This window comes from Camellia sinensis, chromosome 6 (genome assembly GCF_055761805.1).
Source record: "Camellia sinensis isolate YWXY chromosome 6, ASM5576180v1, whole genome shotgun sequence".
NCBI classification, from domain to species: domain Eukaryota; kingdom Viridiplantae; phylum Streptophyta; class Magnoliopsida; order Ericales; family Theaceae; genus Camellia; species Camellia sinensis.
The window spans coordinates 89,541,362-89,568,209 of record NC_138966.1 but is presented as its reverse complement, the minus strand read 5'-3'; the positions used below and the strand labels follow the sequence as shown (position 1 = coordinate 89,568,209).

The following is a 26,848-nucleotide window of genomic DNA, read 5'->3' as shown; positions in this document are numbered from 1 at the left end:
GAAAAAGGCTTCATTTCAGCAATGGAACCAACACAGCCTTGTAGTTCCGTTGTTGTTGGAAATCGCTCGTTATACTGTTCCCTACAGAGCTTCGTCAATGGAACCAACCCAATAGGGGCTTCTCGCTGTTAATGGAAATCAAGGGTTACACTGACTCAACCTTACACAGAGAGGAGAACAGAGAGAGATAGAGACGAAATACAGAGAGTGAGTGAGATGCAATCATGCAAATACAAGCATTAATCGGTTGTCTCGGTTTCAACTTTTTCACGATTAAACAATTCAATGGTCTTTATCAATTATTGTAATTTAACGGCTAACAATTGGGTTACATATGATGTGCAACCTTAAAGGGGTTGCACACTTAACCAGTGCCTATATGATATATTCTTGTAATTTTATTGATTATATATTACATAAACTAACCAATAAAATTGGAAGGCTCACTCTGGTTGGAATTCCTGCAACACAGGATAATTCCTCCTCTCTGTGACTATAGAAACATTGGCCGAAGACTCCCAACTCAATGCTTTCTCTTCTCCTCCCTTCTCTCTCTCTCTCTCTCTCTCTCTCTCTCTCTCTATGAATCTATGATGAACCCTAGTTCGTTCCCACCGGAAATTCCATTCAATCCAATGATCACTCTCGCGAAACCCTAGTTTGATCTTCGATCCCTGAGCTGATCGGCCTTTGATCTCTGTGTTTTTGTCGTCTCTGTATATGCGATGAAGAGTTCTTGTCAAAGCTCCGACGTCTTCGATTTCAAAGAGGAAGATAAGCTCCCTGAGTTGGCCTCTGCCAAGTCGGTCAGCAAATTCAAAAACCCTAGTGCCAATGGTGAGCCTTTTGCATATAAATTATGCATTCAATTTCGCGATTTCTTTCTCGTACTGAAATGTCTTGTTGAACTGATAAGTGTGTCAACTGAGAATTTACTTTTAAAGGTTTAACTTGTATAATTTTGATAGACTGGATGGGAATGAATTCATTTTCATGCAAAGATAGGATTTTTGAATCGCGAAGTAATCAGTCATTATTTATTGTACAAGACTTGGTCTAAATCTTGTGCGATGTTTTCTGTTTCGGATGATAATTTTTGACAATTTATTCACTGAATGCAATTTGTACACCCTCATGGAGAATTGTAGGCATAAATCTTATGTGGTTTGTTTTGCTAGAGGTGATGAGAGGTTACGTAATGTCTTCTACTTGCTTTTGAATTTTTGGTAATGCCAGGTGATCATGTTGTTTTGCGATAAAAAATAATGATGTATTATGACCTTAATTGTGTAGAATAGCAGTTAGTGCAGGCATCGGAACTCAAGGGCTGAAAGTTGAGTCCTTTAAATCCATAAATTGCTTCTTAAATCGGAAAATAGAGTTTGATTTTTTAATGGAAATTAACTAAAAGTGAAAGTATGGCCTCGTTTGGGAATATGTTTTTCTAGTAACTTTTTGATTTTTTGACTAAAATATGATATAAAAAAACTAGTATGTTTGAGATGACTTTTTGATTTTTTAGGAAAAGATGTGTAAAAAGTAGTGAGAAATGGGAATTTTTGACTTTTTGGTATAATTTGTTGATTTTTTGATTTTTTTAGTGACTTTTTGGCTAAAAAGTAATGTTGCCAACGAGGCCTAAAGAGAAAATAAATTAAATGGGAGTTCAAGTAGAGAAGAGCTTAGGGCTTAGAATAACCCAAAAGTCTTGTAACATGGGTTTTTGCATTGATTGCAGAAATTAATTTAGTTTCATGATTATGATTCATTGTGGCTACAAGCCTTGATGAGATATCCAAGAAAAGTTATATATTAACAATCAGGTATAACCTATCTTCTAGCATGAATTGTCTACGCTAAATCTATGGTCATACACGACTCATTTTCTCTAGGTATATATTCTCTCAATTCTTGATTACATGTACAAAGATTACTGTTGTATAGCCGTTGTATTTAAGGTCACAAAAATTAAACATAGCCATTGAAAACCAATTTGATAAAATAAATATCAAGGTTATACGACTTTCAGGACTAAATAATCATTCTCAAAATACATATATATGCAATGCCCAACATTACTTGACTAGGGGTTCATCTAAACTCTAAGGAGGAAAATTGGTTGTCCATAGTAGAGGTGGCATCTTCCATCGTTGATGTGAACTATGGATTTACCTTGGAAAGCTTTCTTCTTTGCCTCTTTTGCCGTTCTCTCGGGTTGAAGAGCCCTCTTTTTTTGAGTTTGGAAACCCTATATATGATCTCTAGTGTATTCAGGTCACTTGAAAAAAAGAAATGCGCTTCTTGAGGTAGATCCGTACATGTGACCCAATTTCACTACATGTGCGGAATTGTATGGTACGCATTGGGTCTCTTTGGGGACTTCTGCATGTGTGGGACATTTCTATTGCACGTGCGAATTTGATCGGTATGCCTAGAGTCCTTCCTTTCACACTTGTTTTGTAACTTTTCATATCTAAAGCTTGGTTGACCTATAACACATGAAAATACCCATTATGAAGCCAAGTAACATAGGATAAAGGACTAAAGTGTATCTTTGATGGCCTCAATGTGTGACATCTCGGTTTTGATCACTAGTCTAGTTGATGCGTTGATGGGTACACGTAAGAATTCAAATTGAACTCAGGTGCCAAGTTGTATGCATGGCTGTTCATCTGTTTCAAAAGTCTCTTTGGGGATGTGTGTTGTTTTGCATCCTACTTTTTCCTAGGGAACATAGAAACGAATGGGCGGTGTCCATATGAGTTCACGGGTGACAAATTAGCTCTTGTTAGGAGACTTATTTTTTTCTTTAAGCATTATTTGTTTTAATTTTATTTATTTTACTTTTATGTGTTTTGAATCACCGGTAGAATAATGGTGTTGGTTATCTTTATTACTCGTATCAAATTGGACATTACATTACATTACATCATGAATGACTTCTATCTCAAGCTGCTCAAGTTGAGTATCAAGGCTGCATTGCATTGGTCCATTCTTGATGCATTGCAGCTAACACAAAAAGGGATGTAAGGGGTGAGAGCTAGTTTATTGTGGGGAATAGTTTGATGTTTTCATTTAAATTATTTTCACTCTGCTAAATTGCAGTTAACTACAGTGTTGAGTTGTTGTTGTTGTTGTTGTTGTCCCCCCCTGCCCCCCAGCTCTGACTATTGTCGATGTATAGACAAGTGAGATCTCAAATTTTGTTTCAATGGTTGTATTGTCATTTTTCCCATGATTTCTTTGTTTGACCCCTTAGTTAACAGGTTCATTGTGGCCCATGTTGATGACTTTTTTGTATCTCCATTATTTTTTAATAACCTGATGCTTTTTTGTCTTTTATTTTTTGTTTTCTTTTGGTCCAAAAAAATAAAATAAAATCTGCTTCAATGAAGTGAGTGGGTGCATCATTCTGTCTGCTGCATCTCAGGTCTCGTTTTATGTTTTCACTGTTTTGTAATGGCTGCAGACAAAGTTCCTGATATGCTTATGTGAACAAGGGACATACTGACTGTGAGATTTATCATGTTGTCTGGCTGTTATTAAAGTTCAGTTATTGGTGCTGGTGAACAACTTTTGATGTATGAAGTGATTCATTACATTCTCAGGCTATGATCTTCTATTGTTGTCTCTAGGTCTAATATTTCTTGCTCATGCTATTGTTATTCCATTTTCAAATTAAATATGATGAAATAAATATGAAATTAGTTATTGGCAATGTCTCTGTGGCTTTACTTGTATTTTTTATTTTCGTGGCTATTGCTTTCAGTTGTAGTGGGAACTGAATTTCAACAAAATGAAATGGATGACAATGATCACAATTGTGACAATGCTCTCTCATATACCCCTCCAGGCATGGAAGGAGAAGACCCTGCTACCAAACAAATGTGTGGATTGGATGAAGTATTGCTATTTAATTCCACAAGCCATGAACAGCACTCTCAATTTATTTCAGATAAACTCAAACCTGAAAGTTCTTATGCTCAACTGGAACCAAGAGCTTCAAGCCCTGGATCAGATTCACCTGGAAACAGCCAATTAAATTGTGCTCTTCAAGAGACTCCATCTACGGTAATTGAACTTTTATGTTTTTTACTAATTTATGCTGAGAATGCATTTATCAAGAAATGGTCATTTAAGCAAAATTTTTTTGCAGAATGAGTCAGTTGATGTGATTCCAGAACCTGATGAAAGCATGAGTGAGAGTTCTCCATCAACTTCTGATGATATTCCAGGAGATGGTAAATTCTAATGCATTTGTGATTTTTACCTTTCTTCCTTGCCATATGTTTTATGTGGTTATCTGTGGAACGCACCTTGATCTTCTCACTGTAATTTGTTATGTCTTTGCAGGTCCGTTAGATGGGCACGGGCCATTAGCTGATCATTGCTTTGGTGGTTGGGACATGGTAATCACTCTCATTGTGTTCTCTTTCCTTGAATCAATTGTGTTACTTTGACTACAAAATGCCGTGGAAAGAGAATTATGTTCTGCATGTATGAAATTCGAAATGTAGTTTGGACATGCCATGCTCTACAGTTGGTCTACCTGCATTTCTATCCGTCATTTCTTATTCTCTTGTTTAACTTTTTCTGCTTTGCCTAAATCACTAAATATATATATATATATATTTTTTCTAAATTTATTTAGAGTATCTAGTTAATAATTTCTCCTCTATTTGAGAAATCTGGATTTCTCAGCAGTGCCATTTAAATCCTTGGGAGTAGTTGATGCTTTTGACGCTATCATATCTTCACCTGCTAGGAATGGAAAGTGGATTTGAGAAACAATGGGTATGTTTGGTTTGAGTTTGGGAGATGAGTTTTAGAGATAAAAAGTACGAAAAGTTGTTTGGTTTGGTTTTTTTCAAAAGATGTTTTGGAAAATTATTTTGAGAGAGAATTTTGGAAAAAGTGATTGATTTGATGTGTATGAGAGAGAGATTTGTTTGGAAAACTTGTAAACCAAACAAGTTTTGAGAAATTTTTTTGGAAAAATTTGTTTGGTTTGATTACTTTTGAAAATTTATTTGTAGAGAATTTTTCCCAAAATTTTTTGAGAAACACAAACCAAACAAGGCCAATTTGTTTCTTAAATTGTTGCTTTTGACGCTATTATGTCTTCACCTGCTTATAACATATGTTGAATAAGATGAATTTAATAAGAAACAATTTGTTTGCACAAGATGTATTAAATGACAGAATACCCTTATAGTTTATGGTTAATCTCAATTTGGTCCTTATAGTTTTAATCTGGACAGTTGAGTCCTTTTTGTTGAATTGTGTCAATGTAATTATTACACACTATTAGGATTTTGAACGAATGAATCATGTGACTAACATGACATTGTAATAAAGGCAATTGACTATTTTACGCAAACATGTGAAAGACCCATCAATTTGGATCTTATTTGGGTTGACTTAATTGTATGTGTATTTAGATTAACCTCTCTCTATCTCCCAAAACCATTTCTTCCTCGCCATTCTATCTTCTCTCACTCATTTGCCATCATTAACCCTTTCTCTTTGAGGCTGATTTAGTGGCGGTTGTGATTCAGTTGTTGGTGCTCCAATTTTATGATTTTCAAGGTAGTGGAACCCTACACCATGACCATAGCAAACCCTATAGGTAGTGTAAAAGGAAACCCACGCTGTTGCAGGGGCCAATTTGCTTCTTGTGTGGTTGATGATGGTCACTTAAAGGAAAAAGGAGGGTGGCAATAAACTTGGTGTTTAGGACTCTAAAGGACAAGGGCGTTAGTGCGCTTGCGTTGATGAGGTGGTGCTTGTGGTGGGTCAACGTTGATCTTACCATGGTGGAAAGTTTGTTTCTCTTTCTTTACTCTCTCCCTCTGTCTCTCTCAATTGGTAGGATCAATCTTTATCTTGTGATGGTGTTATAGGGGTGGAGTGGCCTATGTTACATGGACTCTTTAAAATAAGTCAAATGCCCATGTCAGACACCCAACACTTGGACAGTGCGAGATATGTGTACGATACTTTCCATCAAACACTTCTTATATATTTGTATTTAATACTATCATTATTTGTATATTGTTGTATAATTGTTATAAAATTAGTAAAGTACATTTTTGACAATGTGAATTACATATAACACAATTTATCTCATGTAATATATCAAAAATATTAAAAAATATGACCATTTTTTGCCAAGTCCGTGTATTCTTAAATTTGAGGTTTGATGGATCTGACTTCTACTTGCACCTGAAACCCATACTCAAGTCCATGTGACATAGGGAGTGGCAATGGCGTAACATTGGCAGAAGCAATCTAGTGTGGGGATGGTGGTGAGGACTAAATTAGGGTTTATCATGGATTGTTCCAAATTTCAATAGGTATATATATGTAGACGTATGGTGAGCCATTCCGACTAGTGTGTTGAGAGAGGCTGGGTAGTGAAATGAAGTATGGTTTGGCATTGGGTGGTGGTGGTGTTAGAGCCGTTGAAGGAGGGTTTTGTTTCAAGAGAGAGGTGGAGTAGATAGGGGGGTTTAAGGGTGAGAGGATTATGGAATGGTGGTCGTAGCTACCATTATTAGATAAACAAAGAAGTGGTGGACATAGAGAGGAATAAAGGAGAGAAGGTCATGCATATGAATCTGTATATATATAAATGCAATTAGGTCAACCTAAATAAGATTAAATGGATTGGGTATTACATAAAGGAAATGGGCAATTATCTAGAATGCCATTGCAAAATGCACTTGTGGCTCACATGGGCATTTTCCATTCAAATCGCTAATGGCATGACTGTTGAACTACATTGACACTATTTAAAAAATTAAGGGACTAAACTGTCCAAATTGAAATCTTAGGCACCGAATTGAGATTGGCCCAAACCACAGGTGTGTATTTTGCAATTTACCCAAAAATATTTGTTTTATCTATGATTTGAAGTTTCAAGAAGTTGCTGGCAAATTATTCCACATTCACCTAATTTAAACATCTTGCAATGGTTTTTGCCAAAACTTGCATTGTTTCTAGTGATTTCTTGGGAGCTCTTCAAATTTCTGCAACTGTTTGAAACTCTTGAAAGTGATGGATTTCTAGGTTTCATGGTTAAACAGGAGTCAAAATGCTTCTCTTGTTATATATCAGCCTAGTTACAGCCTAATGGAATGTCCATCAACTAATTTTGAGATAATGAGTATGTTTAAATCATTTTTTGTTTTAGTTGTGAAATTTCTTTGATGTTTAGAGTTTAAAGAATTTAGTTAATCAACAAATTGATTTGGCTTTGATTTGGATGTGCTCAAATTATCATGAGCTATCATGTTGCTATGTAAGTCCTACTCTAATGATACAAAATTATACAAGACTGGAAAAATGAAAATTTCAAATTGCATTTTGTTTTAGTTGGTGTGAGGTGGTTAATGCCTCTTTTGCTTCAATTCAATCCTTAAGTTTTATTTTAAATCAATTGAGATCATGCTGTTGCAATTACCATAATGCGAAGCTTTGTTCTACTCTAATTCCGTATTTTCAATGTATGTTGAACATTTTTTGGCTGTTTCTGTGGTGTTTACAATATCTTTCTTGTTTGCTAGCTGGAACACAAACTTAGAAAGGACTTCTAACCACTATGAATCAAAAAAAGAAAGAAAGAAAAAAGGAGTACTTCTCACCACGCAATTGCCTATTGTCTTCCTTTGTTGTGACTGTTCGTTTGTGTGACTAGCAGGGTGACAGGCATGTGGCGGTTGTTTGTCCTGGCTATGTTGTATATCGTGGTACATATTATACAGAGTCTGTGTTAATTTTTTCCAGCAGTTGCATTGAACTGAAGGGTTCAACTGCCTATGGAAAACAAGGAACCTTTAGCTTTCAACTGGGAATTAATGAGATTGTTGATATTGAATCACAGTGGTGTGAAAGGGTGAGTCCCAAAAAATTCTTATTTCAGATTATTATTTATTTATTTATTTAAAAAAAAAAAAAAAAAAGTTGTGATACTTCTATATGGTTAAGATTGAAAAAAAATCATTTTATTCTTTTGAGTGCAGCTTGATATAGCTATGGTGAAACTTCGCTTGATATCCCAAGATACAATGCAAGCTCAAGATGTACATGACACTTCAGGTTGTTGCACTAGATCGAAATTTATGCTCATTCTGCTTGTCTGTTAGTTTCAGTTCATTGATAAGTCTTATTTTTCTTGATTAGCTGAAACTTTTGTGTTAGATTCAACTTTTGGGATGTTTTTTGGTTGAAAGCAGAAGCCTTCCCTTGGGTTTTTGAAACTAAAGCATGTATTCCCTGTATTTTTTCATTAGTCTGACTTCTCTTTAAGTCTGTACCATTATACTAGCCTCCCTTGTTAGGCTTAAGTAATATCCACTTTGTTGTTAGTTATCTAATGCGATTTACACCAGGACAATATGAAAGCTCTTCAGTTTTGCTGAAGTACCCGTGTCGACATGATAGGACACGGGTACGAGGTATGGATCCAATCCTTCTTTTTTGGAAGGATAATTTTGGAGTAAAATCATTTGCCAATATATTAAAACTATAGTAAAGTCATTATAGATAATATGATATACGATGAATATATAATATGATATATGATGAATAAGTTTTACTCTTACATATATAAAATTATGTTTTCCCAATTAGAGGACATATTCCCTTACCTGTATCTAATTTTTGGATCCTTTTTTTGTCGAGTCTGCATATCCTAAAATTTGGAGTTTGATGCATTTGACCCCTAGCTATGCACCCGCACCTGCATCCAAGTCCACGTATCATAGAGCACTAACGTAGTGGCAGTTGTTAACATTTTTATTTCTTGAATCATTATCAATTATGTGCTTCAGTTTTCCAAATTTGAAAACATGTTGAAAAAATAGATGCAACAAGAAGTGGTTATGTTGATAGAAAAACATGTCAATGTACTTACAGTTAACTATTGAAAAATGTATTAGACCTAATGTTACTAGATCTGTTGGATTCTATGTTCTATCTCACAAATTTCTGGATTTTTGCCCGACAGAATTTTTTTCATGTAATCTAGGAAATTTGAAATGCTCAATAATTGGGCTTTCCGTCTTATAGATGAATTAAATTAATCATAGAATAAAGTACTAAAAGGTGTAATTCGCAAGGATAATTTTCTCTTCAAAGTGGCAGAATCAAAGCAAAAGATAAACTATAATATCCTTTTTTTCCTTGGAATTACTAGCAGCACAATAACTGAAGTTATAAAATAGCTACAAAATTGATTTAGCAAAATCTGTCAAGGAGAACTTTCATGGGGTATCTATCATGAATCATATCTGTCTTCATTTCTAAATCATAAGATGTGATCAGGATTCATTAATATACTCAACTCTCTCCAACTCAACAAAGCCTGGTTACAACTACTTGAGGTTGGCTACGTCATCACCGTTTTACTATATGTTCATGGGGGTAAATTTGATTTGTGTAATATATTCCAATTTTTTAACTTTTCGTTGCCTCTGCAAGCTTCATCCAGGCATTGAGGAGTTACAGTTCGCCATAGTTGACTTGAACTGGTACAAGAAGCAGGAAGAGATATTGTGCAGTTCTGTTGTTTCACCATATGTTCATGGGGATAAATTTGATTTGTGTATTGTATTTCAATTTTTTGACTTTTCCTTGCCTGTGGAAACTGCATCTAGGCATTGAGGAGTTACAGTTCACAATAGTTGACTTGAACTGGTACAAGAAGCAGGAAGAGATATTGTCTTTGGATGTGAGATATAAGGCTCTATGGAATGTTGTTTTCAAGTAAGTATTTGACACATAGTTTTCCCTGCTTATGTTTCTTGTTAATGTTCATAGATTTATGTTCCTTTTCTTTTTGGCATTGGATCATAAAGTTAGGTTTCCAGCATATGAGTGAATGTTAAATAGTTGATTGTTGAGTTTGTTGGGTGAAGGGATCCGCTTTCCAATTCTGGAGTTGATTTCACTGAACCTATTCTGTTTCTTAATGATCCATTGCTTGCTCCCAATGGCCAGCTGATGGAAATAGACCCAATTTGTTGTATTTGGATATAGATCTCTCGCATTTGTTGCAGTAATATAATAATGAATTTTTAAAATGAGAGAGATGCCTAGTTTTTAGAAATTATTACATGTTCGTAAACTTTTTGGGCGTTAGTTACCAAATAATTGTCATAATCTTTTATCATGCTCCAAAAATGTACATAAGTAAGGGAAAAATTGAAATTTCATATGCTAAAGTCTGATAAGTTTATTGTGGCCCTTCTCTTGTACTTGTATTTAAGTAGCTAACACTGTGACCTTGCCCCTCGTAATATCAATAGTTGGAGGTTCAGCGGTGGCTTTCACTAGTTGGGAAGTCAGTCATCAATTGTCTTGACATGGAAGTGATGGCGATTAATGTTAAGAGATAGAATGCTTGCAGTTATTACTGGTTCTTTGAGTAGTGCTGTTTAGATCTGAGTAGGCATCATTGACTTCCAATACTTATAATAAAAAGGGATTATTTGAAGGAGAATGACAGATTAAGTTCACTTTCAAAAAATAGAGTGTTCATCATGTTCTAATGTTTCAAAGTGGAACTCTCTCTCTTCCTTTTCTTTTTCCTATTTTCTTTTCCCTCCCTCATGCCCTTCCTTTCGCCAAAAGACGTGGTAGGGGGTTGGTGCATGTACCGAAGGCGTGACTTTGGTGTTAGCTGACCACATGTAGATATTGTTGGTCCACCACAACACGAGGGCATTTTGTGTCATGAATCCAAGCATCGAGCAAAGGAAGAAGAACTTTACCACAATCTTGTGGGCATATTGTGGTTTACCGTTAATTAAATACTTCTGTTGTTTTTTCTTCTTCTTTTTTTTCCCCTGTTTCGTCTGGTAAGAGAGATGACAACAGATCAACATTTTGGATATGTGCTACTTGCGAATTTTTTTTAAACATTTGACATCTTCATCTCATTTAAATTTAGACACCTTTTTTAAAATTGTGGCAAAGTTGGTTGGATTATAATATTTGCTTTTGCTTTTGCTTTTAGGGATTGGTTTTGGTTTGTTATTGCTATATTTGTGGTAATATGGTGTTTCATTTTTAGTTCTAATCCATCAAAATGTACTCGTTAATTTCCTTGTAGTACTGACATAGGAGGGGATGGAGAGGCTTTGCCCGGACAGAATAGTATATGCATTCAAAGGAAAAGATATTTTCCCAAGTGAGTGACTGAAATCGTTCTTCTTCATAATTTTCCCTTGGAGATGCAACTTTTCTTGTGTATTGGTCTCATTCTTATTTTGTATTTTGTATTTTTTATTTTGATACTTCTTTTGCTATCTATCAGCATTCATCTGCCCATTTAAGGTCCTCCATTCCAATTTGTACTGATGGTATTCTGTTCTATTTAATGATTTAAAAGTTGTTGGATGCTGATTATTTGTGGCATTTGTCTGTCATATTTTAGTTTCACATCCATGTCCGATTTTGTACCTTGTGGTGATGTATTATATACTAGTATATTGAGTTCAACGAGACATGTTCTTCTCCTCCTTTATCATGACTATTTAAGATTTTAGTGAATAGGTAAATTTACTTCTAAGTTACAATATGCTTTTTTTTCTTTTTTTCTTTTTTTGCAGTGTAAACACACCATACCATTGTAGTCACTCGGATTACGTGGTCTAGGTTTCCCTTAGGGACCATCCTTAAGTAACTTGACAAAGATCTCTCATGCTATTATTCATGCTCCATGATAGGGAAAGAAGCATGCATGGTTATATTTGTAAGTTTTCGTCAAAGTGCACATGTGATGCGCATGTAATTGTTAGTGATCTTTGGTTCAAACAATGACTAAAGCATGCATGGTTATATTTGTAAGTACTCATCAAATTGCACATACGATGCGCATGTAATTGTTAGTGATCTTTGGTTGAAACAATAACTAAAGCTAAAGGCTAAAGAGTTAAAATTTGGTAATACACATGGTGCAAGTGTGTCTCGACAAATGATCTAAAAAGGACGAACACTTGTAGCAAGGTGGCTTTTCCGTATCAAACTCCTATGCTCATCAAACACTTCCGGACACATGTCAAACACTCGTCCAAACATGTCCTATTATTACCACCATCACCATTGCGACACAAGTGAGAGTGCGTAGGTAGCAAGTCAAATTCAGCCTCTAAATCAATATTTACTAAACAACCACTATAATCACGATACTAAGAACGCATGCACTAATTAAAATAGAGAAGTGGTCGAGTCTACCAGAATTGCGAGAAACTTGCAATACAACCTCCCACAATGAGAGCTTGGTATCTCTTGAATAATGTTACTATTTCTGGCAATGACAGCAAAAACTTGTTACAATTTTATATCTCAGTGAGTCCAGAGTTTAACCATAGGGATCAGTATATTCCACTTGAAAAAAGTTGAATAATTATAAAATTTTAATTCGCTAAAAATAAATTTTGCATACAATATTAAGGAGGCATCAAGGATTCTCCACCAATGTTTCCTTTGTAACATCCCAGATTTTATTTTTGATAATTCAATTGAGAACTACACAGCATATTCCTAATCAAAAGAATAAAACATTGATTTCATAATAAACATCATTCGAAAAGATCAATTATTTTACAAAACAAAATTTTTTCCAAAAAATAAATTGAACTAATTAATCAAAATAATCTAGCATTAAAAACCATTATTGAATCATAGGAATACTTACGAAGAATTCATTGGGGTTTTGACTCCTAGCCTTGGCAAAGAAGCTTAACAATCCATTAAGAAGAAGAAAAAAAAAAACTTCGTATTAAAAATAACACATCATGAAGTATCTAATGACATTTATATATAATAAAATAAATACTCTCAAACCTAGTGTAATGGGAAAAGGAAGCTTATTGGCTTAAAACACAAGTAATTGTCTTATTAGAATATTTCATACAACTTGGGGACTCGTATGTGCTGGAGCACACTCTTTGTTATTGTTTTCTCCAATAAATATGTCCGCAGTAACTCAACACAGCGTAATGCATTTCTCATATGCACTGGCCTACCATGGTTGTACTAATAGCTTAAGCCTTTTTTTCCTTTCTTCTTTTGTTGAACAAGGAGGATGGGACCACACAATCAATTCATTTAAAGGCTGAAGCCTTTTGTTTGGGCAGCAATTCCATGTGTGCTAGCTCTGGGCACACTATGGCTCGTTTGCTGAAATGCTAGCCTGTTCTTCTTTTTTGCTCCATAATCACTGTAATTGCCAAAGTTTTTCCTATAAAAATAAAATTAATCCATTAAACTCACAAGAGGGCACAGATTGAGGGAATTAACATAATAAAAGTGCATTAATATTTAATACCCAAAAATGATGGAATAACTACACACTCTTAAACATTCATTACTGCTAGTAGGTAAAAGTTCTTGACTAGTATTGAATTGAAACTAGTAAAAATTGGTGATTTTTTTTTTTTTTTTTTTTTTCTCTCGGGTTTTTTTCCTTTTCTATAGTTATGAGGATTGGAGTTTGGCTTTTAGTCTCATATTGAAGTTTGCTTGCAATTTCCTCTTGTGGTTTTGTTCACAGTACACCAAATTTATGCCTTTGTTCTTTTATAAGCATGCTGATTCAATGCCCAATGCTGCAGCTTTGATGAGCCATTTGAGGAAGTTGTCTATCCAAAGGGTGATTCTGATGCTGTTTCAATTAGTAAGAGAGATGTTGATTTATTACAGCCAGACACATTTGTCAACGATACAATCATTGACTTCTACATCAAGTATGTTGGTTTACTTAGAAGTAATTTTTCCTTTCATAGAGTTGTTGAGAAGCAAATATTTTCCTTATGGCCTAAAGGAAAAGCAACTTATGAATTGGAAGAGAGGAGATGACAATCCAGTCTTTAGGTTAGAATTCTTAATGATGTGTTTGGTTGGGAGATTTAGGAAGGGATTTGGGAAGGGAATAGGAAAGGGAAAGGGAAAAGAGAGGTGAATAAGATATATCTACATTTCACCTAGTTTCACACACCTTTTTCCTTTTCCCGTTCCCTTCCCAAATCCCCCAACCAAACACAACATAAAGGATTCATTTGGGCTCATACCCTCCCTAGTAGGACTTGAACCTTTGACGGTTAGGCTTCACCCTCACCCTTTTGGGTGGCAGGTGAATTGGTGATACCTCCAAACTGAAGAGCTGGTGGTGGGGTTATTTTAAATAAATGAAATAACTTCAACTGAACCACCCTTTGGCTCTTCCGGTTGCACCCAAACCCACACACGCTCGCGCGCGTGCGTGCCCTGGTTTCATGGGATGTGATAGAGAGATGAACAAAACGAGAGAAACAGAACCAGGGCGGAGACTTGGCCCATAAGAGACCACCGAAGATCTAACTCTGATATCATGTTAGATCACTAATTGTCCCAAAAGTTTAAGGTGTTGTACATCAATCTAACAACTTTTAACTATGAGGATTTGAGTGTTGCTTTTTGCTGCATTGTAACATGCTTTACTGAATATTTTAATTGATGACAGATATCTGAAGAATGAAATGAAACCTGAGGAGAGGCACAGGTTCTTCTTTTTTAATAGTTTCTTCTTTCGGAAGCTGATTGATCTTGATAAAGATCCACCTAGTTCTTTTGAGGGCAGGGCTGCTTTTCAGCGTGTTCGTAAATGGACAAGAAAAGTGAATCTATTTGAAAAGGATTATGTCTTGATTCCTGTGAACTTTAAGTAAGACATTATCAGATTATCTGATCAAAATGTTTTTAATTGGAAAATTTCTTTGTAAGATTGAGTGCTTACATGCAACATGTACTTGTTTTATTGACAGTTATCACTGGAGTTTAATAGTAATATGCCACCCTGGTGAAGTCGCTAAGTTTCAAGGCAATTTCTTGCTAGATCTTAACATTTTCCCTTGTGATTCAAGTGTGGCAAATGGCTAATCTTTCCTCATTGTTGTGTATGTGATACGTCAGATGAAGATGTGGAGAAGTCACTTAAAGTACCGTGCATATTGCATATGGATTCTATTAAGGGAAATCATACTGGTCTCAAAGATTTTATTCAGAGGTATTCTGGTGGTTTTGAAATTCAATATGTGGTTTCATTTGCTGATGTAAATATTTTGTTCTGTGTGTGTGTGCACCATAGGCCATAGGCCATCATGTCTTTGGTCATTCTGTATGCCTTGTAGCACTGTCAATTTGAGACAGCTCAGTTCTTGTCCTTGTGCATTTAAGCTCTCACATAGTTAAACATTATGTTGCTGGCCCAGTTTTGCACTCAGCTAAAATGAACGGTTTTTATAGTTTGAATGGAACAGATGTTGCGCTATTAGCTGTTTTAAGTTGAGTAATAACTGTTTACCACTTAATCCTTTTTTGCACTATTATTACCAAGGAGACATATGAAGGACAGGATTAAATCCTCAATAAAACCACAATATCTCAGCTTCTATAGGGTGTAAAAGTGTCCTCTAAGGTGTTGCAACATAATTGTTGTCCTATAGTTTAGCTATAGGACAAAACAAAGTGTAGTAAAATTGGAAGCTCGTATAAAGAAGCTTAGCTAATATAATGCTTGGTGATAAGCTATTACAGTTTTACATACCATTTGTATAATAAATGTCCAAATGATTTTAAAATGTCTATGGTGTTCACTGTTCAGTAGAGAAATTAACCTATCACCATCATCATGCATCTATCATTACGTCCATTGTTATTTTTCAAAAAGTGTGCTCGCTTTCTTTTTTGTACTTTTTTTATTTGCTCCTCATTATGATCCTTGACGTGATCACTTCATTTCTCTATTTTATTTCTCATTTGTACTTGTCTAATTTGCTCATCATTTGTAGTGTAAATGCATTTAACATTCCTTGTTGAATTGCTTTCTAGGTTTTCTAACTATTTTGTTTTTTGTTATTTGTTATATTTGATTTTGATATTTAGCCTTTCTTTTTTTTTATTTGAAATTATAGTTACCTATGGGAGGAGTGGAAAGAGAGGCAAAAAGAGGCATCTGAAGATATTTCCTCAAAATTTTTCAATTTGAGATTTGTGCCACTCGAGGTATTGTGTCTATTCTCAGCTAATTTGGCATCTAATTTAGATAGTGATTTTCAAAAGAGAATCATTATATAAGTTGTTTCCTTTGTCATTAGAATCTCACGATCCACGATACGATTCATGCAAGATCAATGTGAGTCATGAGTCTATTTTAGTATAGAATCAATGGTGAATCACACGATTCATAGTTCTATTCACAATTTGATTAAGGTTTGACAATTTATGTGATTCTTGAAACTATTAGGTCCAACAAATTTGACCATGTTTTTTACCTTTTTTTTGTGAAAATGCCATGATACAACTCATAAGAGTGTTTAATATGAAAATAACAAATATTTATGCATAATTTGTTATTTTGGTGATCTAAACCCACCCCCCCCTAAAAAAAAATGTAAAATACATATTCTTAGGATGTTTGAGGCTTAAGTAGCCCACACCCATGAATAGTATATCACTCCCTCCATCCCATTTTGTTAGTCCTTCTTTCCATCTTGGGATATTGCAAAATATTAGTACTATTTAAAGAGTAAATGACGTTTAAATTTCCAAAAACTATTTGTTACAAGTGGCTATAATTATATTTAAAAATGAAAATATAGGGGGCATTGTTGGAATGAATGCTTTGAAAATTGAATTCAAATGCACTAATTGCATGTCCCCTATATGATTTATAACTCCCAAAAGGGACTAACAAAATAGGATGGAGGGAGTATTATTTTGGCGAGGTAAACGTGAAAAGATGACATAGGTCAAGCCAATCAATTGATTCTCTCAGAAGTTTTAATTTAGTGCTAATTCCTCAGAGTTTCATCCACTAAGATAATATCATCTGCGAACGATGTATACTATGGAATATCATCCTTAATGTGTCTATTCAGTTCATCCATGACCAGGGCAAATGGGTAAAGACTCAAGATTGGTGCAATATTATATAGTAATGAAAAATTTTCTTGTTTCTCATGTAGGAAATCTAATTGCAGTTACAGCCTCATCATATATGTCCTTTTTCGCATCAATAGTTAGCAGCCATCACTAACATATTATCTTTAGGCACCATCTCATTAGCTTTTTTCTAAATTTATAAAAACCATATGAAGATCACTTTTTTGCTCTATGTGCATTTTTATAGTATATCGTTTCTGTAGTTGAACTATCAAGTATAAATCCAAACTAATCCTCTAACAATGTTGTTGCAACTCTTAAACAATGTTTAAGCACTTTCGTCAACAATCATATGACTCATCAACTTTATATATCTATAGTTGTTGCAATCTTGGATATATATATATATTTTAATTTTTGTATATAGGTACTAAAAACCTTTCCCTCTATTTGTCAAGCATTTTCCTAATCAGTATTATCTTGTTAAATAATTTGATTAGCCAAGACATTCCCTCCTTACCTAAGCATTTTCAAACCTTAATAGTGATACCATCTAGTGTTAGAGCTTTACCTAATTTCATCTTCCTTAGTGCAGTAGTTTTCACCTTTGTTTCTTTATTTTACAATAAAACTTCTATTCTTTAGTTCCATCAAGGCTACCATATTCCTCTCCTCCTAAACTTTCCAAGTGTTTTTGATTTAATAATCTCTCAATATAACTTGTCACCTTTCCTTAATCTCCTCATCCGTTGCTATCACCCCTGAATTCTCACTTTTTTATAATCTGATTTTATTAAAAAAAAATGGAAATAAATTTTTTTGATGGTATTATTCTTGACTCATGGGTTATCTAATTGTTAAATTTGTTGCCAATAATGAGAATAAGACACTGCAACATTGTGTTTCTTATGGGTGTTTAGCGGCACTTGTTAAATTTGACCTTTATGTTCCTGTCATGATAAGAAAATTTAATTTATGGTGAAAGACAATTAATGTTGTTTTTACTAACCTCACGTGTTGATCCAAATTTCTATAGAATCATGGTCCACAAGATGGCACAGGATTTTTATTTGTGATATAAGCGATGGGTGTCCTCCCCTTAGTCGTTAAGGTTTTTGGTTTTGGGCACGCATGTTTTTGGTGTTCGTAATGAGTCATTGCTTGATGTAATGATGAAAACCAGGCTGCTAAATGTGCAGATACTGGTCTAATTTTTGGGGCAGCTGTTTTATGCAAATACTGCGAAAGGTTGTTCTGTACCCAGTTCCACTCTCTCAGCTCCCTGAATTAATGGTGTCCTGCTCTGAGTGATGGCCTTTGTGATTTTGGTGGTGTTTGTCCACCTTCTCATACCAATCTCAAGGTTTTTCTTTAGAAGAGTCTGACTGAAGATGCTGATTTTTGTTAGGTCTTTTGTCTCAAGTAAAATGGTTAGATCCATTTGCGATGGGTATAGACACTGGTTTAATCCAAATTAGATATGTACATATATTCAATCTCATCATATCCTCATGTTTTGGCTCTGTTCTTGTAGAAGGGTGTTGTGGCAATGATTCAAATGTATATTTCTAGGCCACTTTTTATTTGCATGTCCAGTTTCTATGGTGGGTAAGTTGAATGGAGGAGGTTGGGGAAATCATCCTAATGTTACTACTTTAACCCTTATAGAAGGGAGGATGATAGGAGGTTTCATTTCAAGTCTTATTTATTTGTTTCAAGAACAAAAACATGATGAAGGTAATACAGAAAAAAAGTTCTATTGAATTTAGTTATTTCATACTTGGGTGAATGCACAATTGGCAGACGAGGATTCATGGAGCTGAATGAAAAATTGCAGTTTGACTATGTTGTGTTGCAACTTAAAATTGTAGATTATTCTGAAGTACACTGTGCTCAGTTGATATTATATATGTTATCCTAGTAATGACAACCCAGGAGGGGGAGGGGGAGGGGGAGGGGGAAGCAATTATGAAAACTAATGTAGTTTGAGCTAACTCAAAATTAAAACAGAGATATAAAACTTAAGCAATCAAACTATAACAAATATATAAGCAATGCAAACAATCACACAGGAAAATATAAGTAGAGATAAAGAGAGGAAAAGAGATATCAACACCGCGATTTATAATGGTTCGGCTCTATGAAGCATAGACACGGCAAAATGGAAGCCGTGGCAGTGTCGGATACGGGGACACGCCGGGGACACGGGGACACGTCGGGGACACGTACGGGACACGGCATCTGGCGTGTCCCCTTAATTTAATTTATTTTTTTGCAGGGGACACGCGTGTCCGAATCTGGACACGCCATGGACACGGCGAGAAGAGTAACTGAAAAGGGGAAAACGAGAACAAACCTGGTCGGCGACATCCAGAGCCCTTCGACTTCGATCGACGATCCAGAGCCCCATTTTACTTCGACGATCCAGCCCCTTCGCGTTCGCAGAGCTCTCTCTCTGTCTCGCCTTTGCCTTCGCAGAGCACTCTCTCTCTCTCTCGCCTTCTCTCTCTCCCTCGCTTCTGATCCTGATCGCGATCGCGATCGCGATCGTCTCCCTCTCTCTCGCTTCTGATCGCGATCGGCTCCTTGCTTCTGTCTCCCTCTCTCTCGGTTCTCTCCCGTCTGGCTTCATTTCTTGATATTATATTATATATTCATATATAATATATATAACTAATACCTATTATATAATATATATAAACTAATACCTATTATTATTTTATTATATAATAACTATATATAATATATAACTAATACCTATTATTATTAACTAATACCTATTATTATTTTATTATATAATAACTATATATAATATATATAACTAATAACTATTATTATTTTATTATATATTATATAATAATTATTATATAACATAAATATACTCATTAGATAATAGATAATACATATTATAAGATAATATATACTTATACATATTAATAAATAAAAAAATAAATACATGTATGTAAAATAAAATAATTAATTACAACACATTATTTAAAAATATAATAAATAAATAAAATAATTAATATGTATTAAAATAAAAATATTTATAAAAAAATTAAAAAATTTGCCGTGTCCCCTGCCGTGTCCGTGTCCCCATTTTTTAGAAATTCCCGTGTCCCGTATCCGTGTCCGTGTCCGTATGCGTGTCCGTGTCCGTGTCCGTGCTTCATAGGTTCGGCTTAACCCAAGCCTACGTCCACTCCCCAAGTATCCTCCTTGGGAATTTCTTCACTATCTTCAAATAGCATTACAAACCCTAGCTTTACAGGTGCTAGTGAACCTTTACAACAAGTGATCAACTCTCGGTCACTCAAGTCGACTAGTTTTGAATTCGGTGCCTAGTCACACCTAATCCAAGTGATTTTATCTAAAAACCACTCACAAAAAGATCACGACTAGTTTTGAATCCGATGCCAAGTCACATGCACCTATCTCAAGTGTTTTTATCCCAAAAACCACTCGCGAAAAAAATTACTCTCGCAAGAGTAAGAAGGGGGTGCAAACCCTTTTACAATAAAAGTTAAACTCTCAACGAAATCTCATTCAAAAGTGTATATCCCAATAAAGAACAGTGGAGAGCTTTCTCAGTATAACAGAGAGCTTTTCTTGAATATCACCAATGTGTTTTGCTTCTTCTTGTGTTTTTGTTGTGTCATTCAACTGAGGCTAGAATGCTCTTTTTATAGCTTCAAAAATATGACTGTTGGATCTTCAAAAATATAACTGTTAGAATTGATTCCATTTCGCAAATCAATTCCTCTTCTATATTGAACCTTCCATATGAGTGCAATTTAAATTTTGAATTTCTATGTTCTTCAATTAGTCCCACTGTCCATGCTTTCCTTCATCATGTATATCTTCACTTTAAAATAGCAGACAAGAGGGATCTTCAAATTCAAATTCTAATTCTATCTCTAAGCTTCATTTCTTGAATATCAGCACATTGCAATTTGTCTTGGAAAAGTTCTGAACAAATTTCTTTGATTATGCTATCTTTCCTTGTAGAGCAAATCTTCCTTGTATATCAAATCTAGTCAAAATCTTCATTTCAAATCCTTCAATATATTTTGAATTCAAACTCTTCAGACTTGATTTATGTTTGAATAATCTGCTCTGCAGAACACTTTGAGCTGACTCTCTGTGTTGAGCTGACTTTGAAAATTCTGGGAATTTCCTTTTGCAATCCAGTAAGCTTTGAACTGGCTCATTCTAGATTTGAGTTGACACCTTCTTTTTTGTTTCGATTCTATTCAGTACAATATATTTTGAGCTTGCTCCTCTTTCTTCATGAGCTTACTCGAATCAAGAATATTGTTCCAGTCAATTCTACAAGTTAGACAAACTTTAGTCAGCTTTAAATTTAACAATAACTTATTATAAGCATAATCACCTAAGCTTTGTTATCATCAAAATCAATTATATAATCCTTTGAAAACCATGGGGCTAACAATATAATTATGAGTCATGACTGTTCCAGTCAAGTGCCAGTGGAGTTTTCCAAACGAGAAGAGAAGAAAGGTGGTTAAAGCAATTGTAGCATTTTTACCTCTTTTGACAAGTTCACCTTCTTTATGGGAAAATATTTATAAGCAGAAACATCAGAAGTTTAAAGTGAGTTCAAGACAAACGAGTCACAACAAGAAGATATCTAGTCTCAAAAGGAAATGAAATTGAGAAATTATACTTTTAAGAGATTCTAGGCTTTATGGAAATCAGCCTGATGAAAAACCTATGCATTAATCTCTTCCATGAACACCAAAAGGAGAACAACCAGATATGTTCAGTATTAAGTCTGCATTTGTCTTGTGATAGAATCTTGCATTAAAGATTCAATCTGTCATTCTAACACTGGCCTTGCCTCATCTGCAGTTTTTCTGATATTTACTATATGCTCTGTGCAGTTACCACAGCAGCAAAATTCATTTGATTGTGGCCTCTTCTTGCTCCACTATGTGGAACGGTTTTTGGATGAAGCACCTCTGAACTTCAGTCCATTCAAAATAACAAAGTTCTCCAACTTTGTAAGTGGCTTGTACTTCTCACTTAATTTCACTAGCTTCTCATTCTTGTCTTAATACTTTGGTTTCAATTTTTTTGTTCGGATCAATTATTAAGTGGGAACTGGATGATTGCAAGTAAATCTGTGTTCACTGGGTTTTGTATTGTTTTTGTTTGTTGTGAGATGGCTTCTCTTCTTTCTTTTTTTTCCATGTCCTTGATGGATTTTTTGGCTGGATGGTGGTTTAGAATTGGCTATCAGAGATTTAAAGGGGAATGTGAAGTATAGATACATATTTGCAAGTGTTATGAGGTGTAGCCTTGGATTCTGTTTGATTTATTTGTAAATTATAAGGGGTGAAATGGAAATTATTAGAGAACCTGGAGTTTCCTACCTTCAAGTTGTTGAAATTGGTTTTGAAATAAATGTACTACTCACCCTCCTCTTTTGACAGGGTGTTCCCATCACTCTTTTATTTACTTTTTTGGAGTAATTCAATTTTATTATTATTACTATTGTGGTTGGCTTTAATTTTTGTCAACATTATCTCAATACTCTCTTCTTGGAGCAGAAACAATTCGCATATACTGCTGGATTTTGCATTCCTAGGCTACCCAGTTGGTTTCTCTGGGGTTAAATTATACAAACACCCCTTGGGTTAAATTACATTAACACTCATTACTTCACCCGACAATATATAAAAACACCCTATACATTGATTGTCCATCAAAATACTGGATGAAAAATGTTGGTGTCAACACCTTATAGTGTTTATATGGTTAATTTATCTTTATCCAACGAAAGTTCAATTAAAATTGTATTTTAGTGTTGTGTGAGGTCATTCCCTAGCTTCATTGATGGGATTATATATGTAGAAGAATTTTGCATGAATATATAGTGTATAAATTCCTGAAATCCTTGCTTTGTTGTGATGGTCTCTAATTGGTCAACCTAGTGGGACTCTTCACTTCTTTTTCAAATTTTAGTGCTAAATTAGTTATAATCTGAAAGAAAACTCTTGGCAACTCCTAGTAACTTGCCTTTGGTGCTTGGGTTCAACTAACTTCGGGCTTTGATCTGGACACCCAGTGCCAATGAAAAAAGAAAAAAAAATGGACTAGATGAAATGGTTCTTAAAATTGATTTTAGTTGTCAGCTTTATTGACTAATACTTAGTTGCAAGACACTCCACTGGAGTCTGGGGGGGGATGTTTCTGCTTCAGGAATGCAATTCCTTAGTTCAAGTAAAAATATTGTCAAAACCTCCAACTGGGATGTGAATAGGGAAAAGCTACCAAGTCAAAAGAAACTATGGGAATTGAAGTATGAAGACTTTTTGATAGATCTTGCAATTTGGGTTTGTGAGGATTGGAGTAAAGATATATGTTATTGGTGATGACTTGTGTAGAAATTTAATGTATAAAGAAAAATAGAGAATTGTATTATTGATTTATGTATGTTATATCTATTACAATGATTCATGATTCCTATATATAGAAGAGGGTGAGTGTGTAGTAGGTAAGGAGTAGGTGAAGTGGAGGTGGTAGTGGTGTAGTGGGTTAGGTTTAGTGGAGTAGGTGAGGTGGTAGTGGTGTAGTGGGTTAGGTTTAGTGGAGTAGGTTTAAGTGGGTGAAGTAGGTGGAGAGTAGGTGGATTTTAACAGCCCCCCGCAAACTCAAGGGGGATAGGAACTAACCAACTTGAGTTTGGAGAGAGGAACAAAATAAGAAAATACATAAAAATAAAAGAGGATATGTGACACTGTATGGTCGTGTCAGACCATTGGTGAAGACACTGGATGGTGGTGTCATAACGTTGTAGAGGACACTGTATGGGGGTGTCATAACGTTGTAGAGGACACTGTATGGTGGTGTCATAACGGTGTAGAGGACACTGGATGGCGGTGTCAGACCGATGTAGAAGACAGTTTATGGGGTCATGTCGGACCGTTGTAGCAGATAATGCTGTGACAGTTGGTGTGACAGTTTACGGAGTCTTGCTGGACCCTTGTAGAAACTAACCGGAATCAATGTCGGGACAGTTTACAGAGTCTTGTCGGACCCATAAAGGAGCTAACCGGAATTAATGTCGGGACAGTTTACTGAGTCTTGTCGGACCCATGAAGGAGCTAACCGGAATCAATGTCGGGACAGTTTACAGAGTCTTGTCGGACCCTTAAAAAGTCGCACCCTCAAAAGGTGTGCCCAATCCATAAAAAGGCGTGCCATCAAAAAGCGTGCCCAATTCATAAAAAGATGTGCCATCAAAAGGCGTGCCATCAAAAGGCGCGCCCACTTCATCAAAAGGGGCGCCTGACACGCGGCGATGCACGTGATTGACAGAGCGCGTGTCGGCCTCGTCGTCTCTGTCTTTATAAACCAAAGCGAAGTCTGAGGCTTGGAAGCATAACAAACCAGTTGAAACCTCTGAAACCAACCCTTCGCTGAAAAACTCTGCCTCTGCGGAGAGAGAAACTGTGGAACACTTTGTTGCCATTCTGTCACCAACCCTTCCGAACATTACCAGTCTGAAATTGCTATTTCGCTGAAACACTTAGCAACCCAAAAACATGGCCTCTTCTTCCCGTCCAGTTACCCAGAACCTGCTCACGCTCTTTCCAGAACTGAACGAGCCCACAAGAGAAATAACTGGTGCGGTGGCCAGTGAACCGCAACCAAACACCTCTGGTTTTGCTCCATTGAACTTTCCGATGCGGTCGGTGGAGCAAAAAATGGCGATGCAAACTGATATTGAGGCTAATCAGTATACTCTGAAGTCATGCGTGGAAACCATGACGGCGGTCACAAATTTGTCGAACCGGCTGCAGAGCAGGACAAATGAGGTGCAACAGTTAAACTCCCAGCTGGCTCTGCTCCAACGCATGTATAAGGATGCGCGAGCAGAGATAAGTGTGCTAAAGACAGAAAACAAGGAGCTGAAGCGGAAGGCCACCGTGATGTTCCGATTTGGAGGTCCACCGTATGCTGTAGTGGAGGAGCAGGGAGGAGGCAACTTGCTTGGTGGTCTAGGAAGCACGGAGGCAACACCGTCAAGGGCCGCACAGGACGGAGGCAAGAAGAAGAGACCGGCGGCAGAGTAGATAAGAAAAAATCCCGCCTGTGGATGTGTTGTTTGTTTTTTTTTTTTTTTTTTTTTTTTTTTTTTTTTTTTTTTTGTAAAATTGTGATCGGGGTTGAGCCCTGATATGAATAAAATATGGTTTGTTTTGCAAATTTGTAAATTGTTTTTTTTTTTTTTTTTTTTTTTTTTTTTTTTTTTTGAATGGAAAAATTATGTGTTGGAAAAATAAAAATAAAATGAAAGAAAACAAAGGAGAAAGAAAATAGATAAAAAAAAAATATTTATAGATGGATTATATGAAAAATATCAGTGTGATTGTTTCAAAATAAAGTGGGGTATTTAAAAAGGAGGAAAAGTGATTTGGAAAAAATAAATAAAAAATAAGTGATTTTAAAATCAAATGGAGGAGAGTTTGAGTAATAGAATATAATAAAAAGAGATATATATATATATATATATATATATATAAAATAAAGAAGGTGGGGAACAACATGATAAGGGTGTATTTTAAAATGATAAACAAAAGAAAGTTGAAGACAACATGATACCGGTGTGTATGAATGTGATAATGAGAGTGAAACAAACTTGGTGAGTGTGATTAAATAAATAAAAGAAGAATGGGTGTGCTTTCCTTAGTGCTCCTCTCTCTGCCTTCAAAGTCGAGATTGGTCTCTCCAAACGAAGGCTCAACATTCAAATCATTGTAGTCCTCTGAAAAGGTTCTAACCATGTGCCACAAAATTGGCCCCACCATTATTTGCCTGATAGATAGATGGCTGGAAGCCCTTGACAACACCAGCACCACATATGGCACCAAGGCACTGCATCACTATGTAGAAAACAGCCCTTGTTAGGGACAGCTTCCTTGCCAGAAACAATCCAAAGGTCACTGCTGGGTTAATATGTCCTCCTGAGATACCAGCAGTGCAGTAGACAAGGGCAAAGATCATACCACCAAAAACCCAAGCAATCCCTTGAATACCCACAGAGGCACACTTGGTAGGTGCCCTAACAACACCCATGACAGTCAAATTACTATGCATTTAGAGGCCATGAGGTGTACCAAACACCATTCAAGGAGGGGAAGAAGAGAGGGCTGAGAAGCTTGATCAGAAGCAAGTTGGCCATAGGAAGTCCATTGATACATTTGGACAGAGGACTTCACAGTATAGAGATGTCACAAGGCATAGATGGACTGGTAGATATGAAGCCAATCTATGGGACAACAGTTGTAAGAAAGTTGGAAGATGCAGGAAAGTGAAGGTATGTGTACAAAATTCCAGCGGGCAGCGAAGGCAAGGTTGCCGGCCGGCTGCCCGCCGGTGAGAAAACAAAATACGGGCCTAAATCTTATGGCTCTGATACCATGTAGAAATTTAATGTATAAAGAAAAATAGAGAATTGTATTATTGATTTATGTATGTTATATCTATTACAATGATTCATGATTCCTATATATAGAAGAGGGTGAGTGTGTAGTAGGTAAGGAGTAGGTGAAGTGGAGGTGGTAGTGGTGTAGTGGGTTAGGTTTAGTGAGGTGGTAGTGGTGTAGTGGGTTAGGTTTAGTGGAGTAGGTTTAAGTGGGTGAAGTAGGTGGAGAGTAGGTGGATTTTAACAACTTGTTACTTTTTTGTAATGAGAATTTACTGGACTTATGTTTGACAGTTTAAGTGCTATTATAATATATACAATTAACATAAATATTAAAATTTATGACTAAATAAAAATTTACACCCAGTTTAGTCCCCATTTGATGAGAGTCTGGGAGGGGTAGATTGGGTATTGACCTGATGCATAATTTGCACAAAGTACCTACCCTCATGTTCGAACCCACAA

At 35.7% G+C, this 26,848-nt stretch overlaps 1 protein-coding gene across 8 annotated transcripts in view; it reads left to right on the top strand.

Annotated features, from left to right (window-relative positions):
- Positions 1-445: 445 nt before the first annotated feature.
- The window catches only part of LOC114278059 (putative ubiquitin-like-specific protease 2B), a 31,058-nt gene continuing 4,655 nt past the window's right edge, over positions 446-26,848 (top strand). The window contains exons 1-15 of one of the 8 annotated variants that reach the window (XM_082874177.1): positions 521-837; positions 3,470-3,635; positions 3,770-4,071; positions 4,157-4,241; positions 4,354-4,409; positions 7,703-7,897; positions 8,025-8,100; positions 9,660-9,768; positions 11,117-11,194; positions 13,623-13,754; positions 14,510-14,710; positions 14,811-14,866; positions 14,959-15,052; positions 15,960-16,050; positions 21,834-21,953. In XM_082874177.1, the coding sequence (XP_082730303.1) occupies positions 3,802-4,071; positions 4,157-4,241; positions 4,354-4,409; positions 7,703-7,897; positions 8,025-8,100; positions 9,660-9,768; positions 11,117-11,194; positions 13,623-13,754; positions 14,510-14,710; positions 14,811-14,866; positions 14,959-15,052; positions 15,960-16,050; positions 21,834-21,953 (1,563 nt within the window). In that variant the 5' untranslated portion in view covers positions 521-837; positions 3,470-3,635; positions 3,770-3,801. Of the gene's footprint in view, positions 838-3,469; positions 3,636-3,769; positions 4,072-4,156; positions 4,242-4,353; positions 4,410-7,699; positions 7,898-8,024; positions 8,101-9,659; positions 9,769-11,116; positions 11,195-13,622; positions 13,755-14,509; positions 14,711-14,810; positions 14,867-14,958; positions 15,053-15,959; positions 16,051-21,833; positions 21,954-26,848 lie in introns of those variants that run through there. The other 7 variants (XM_028220045.2, XM_082874179.1, XM_082874176.1 and 4 more) reach the window with 7 other exon arrangements.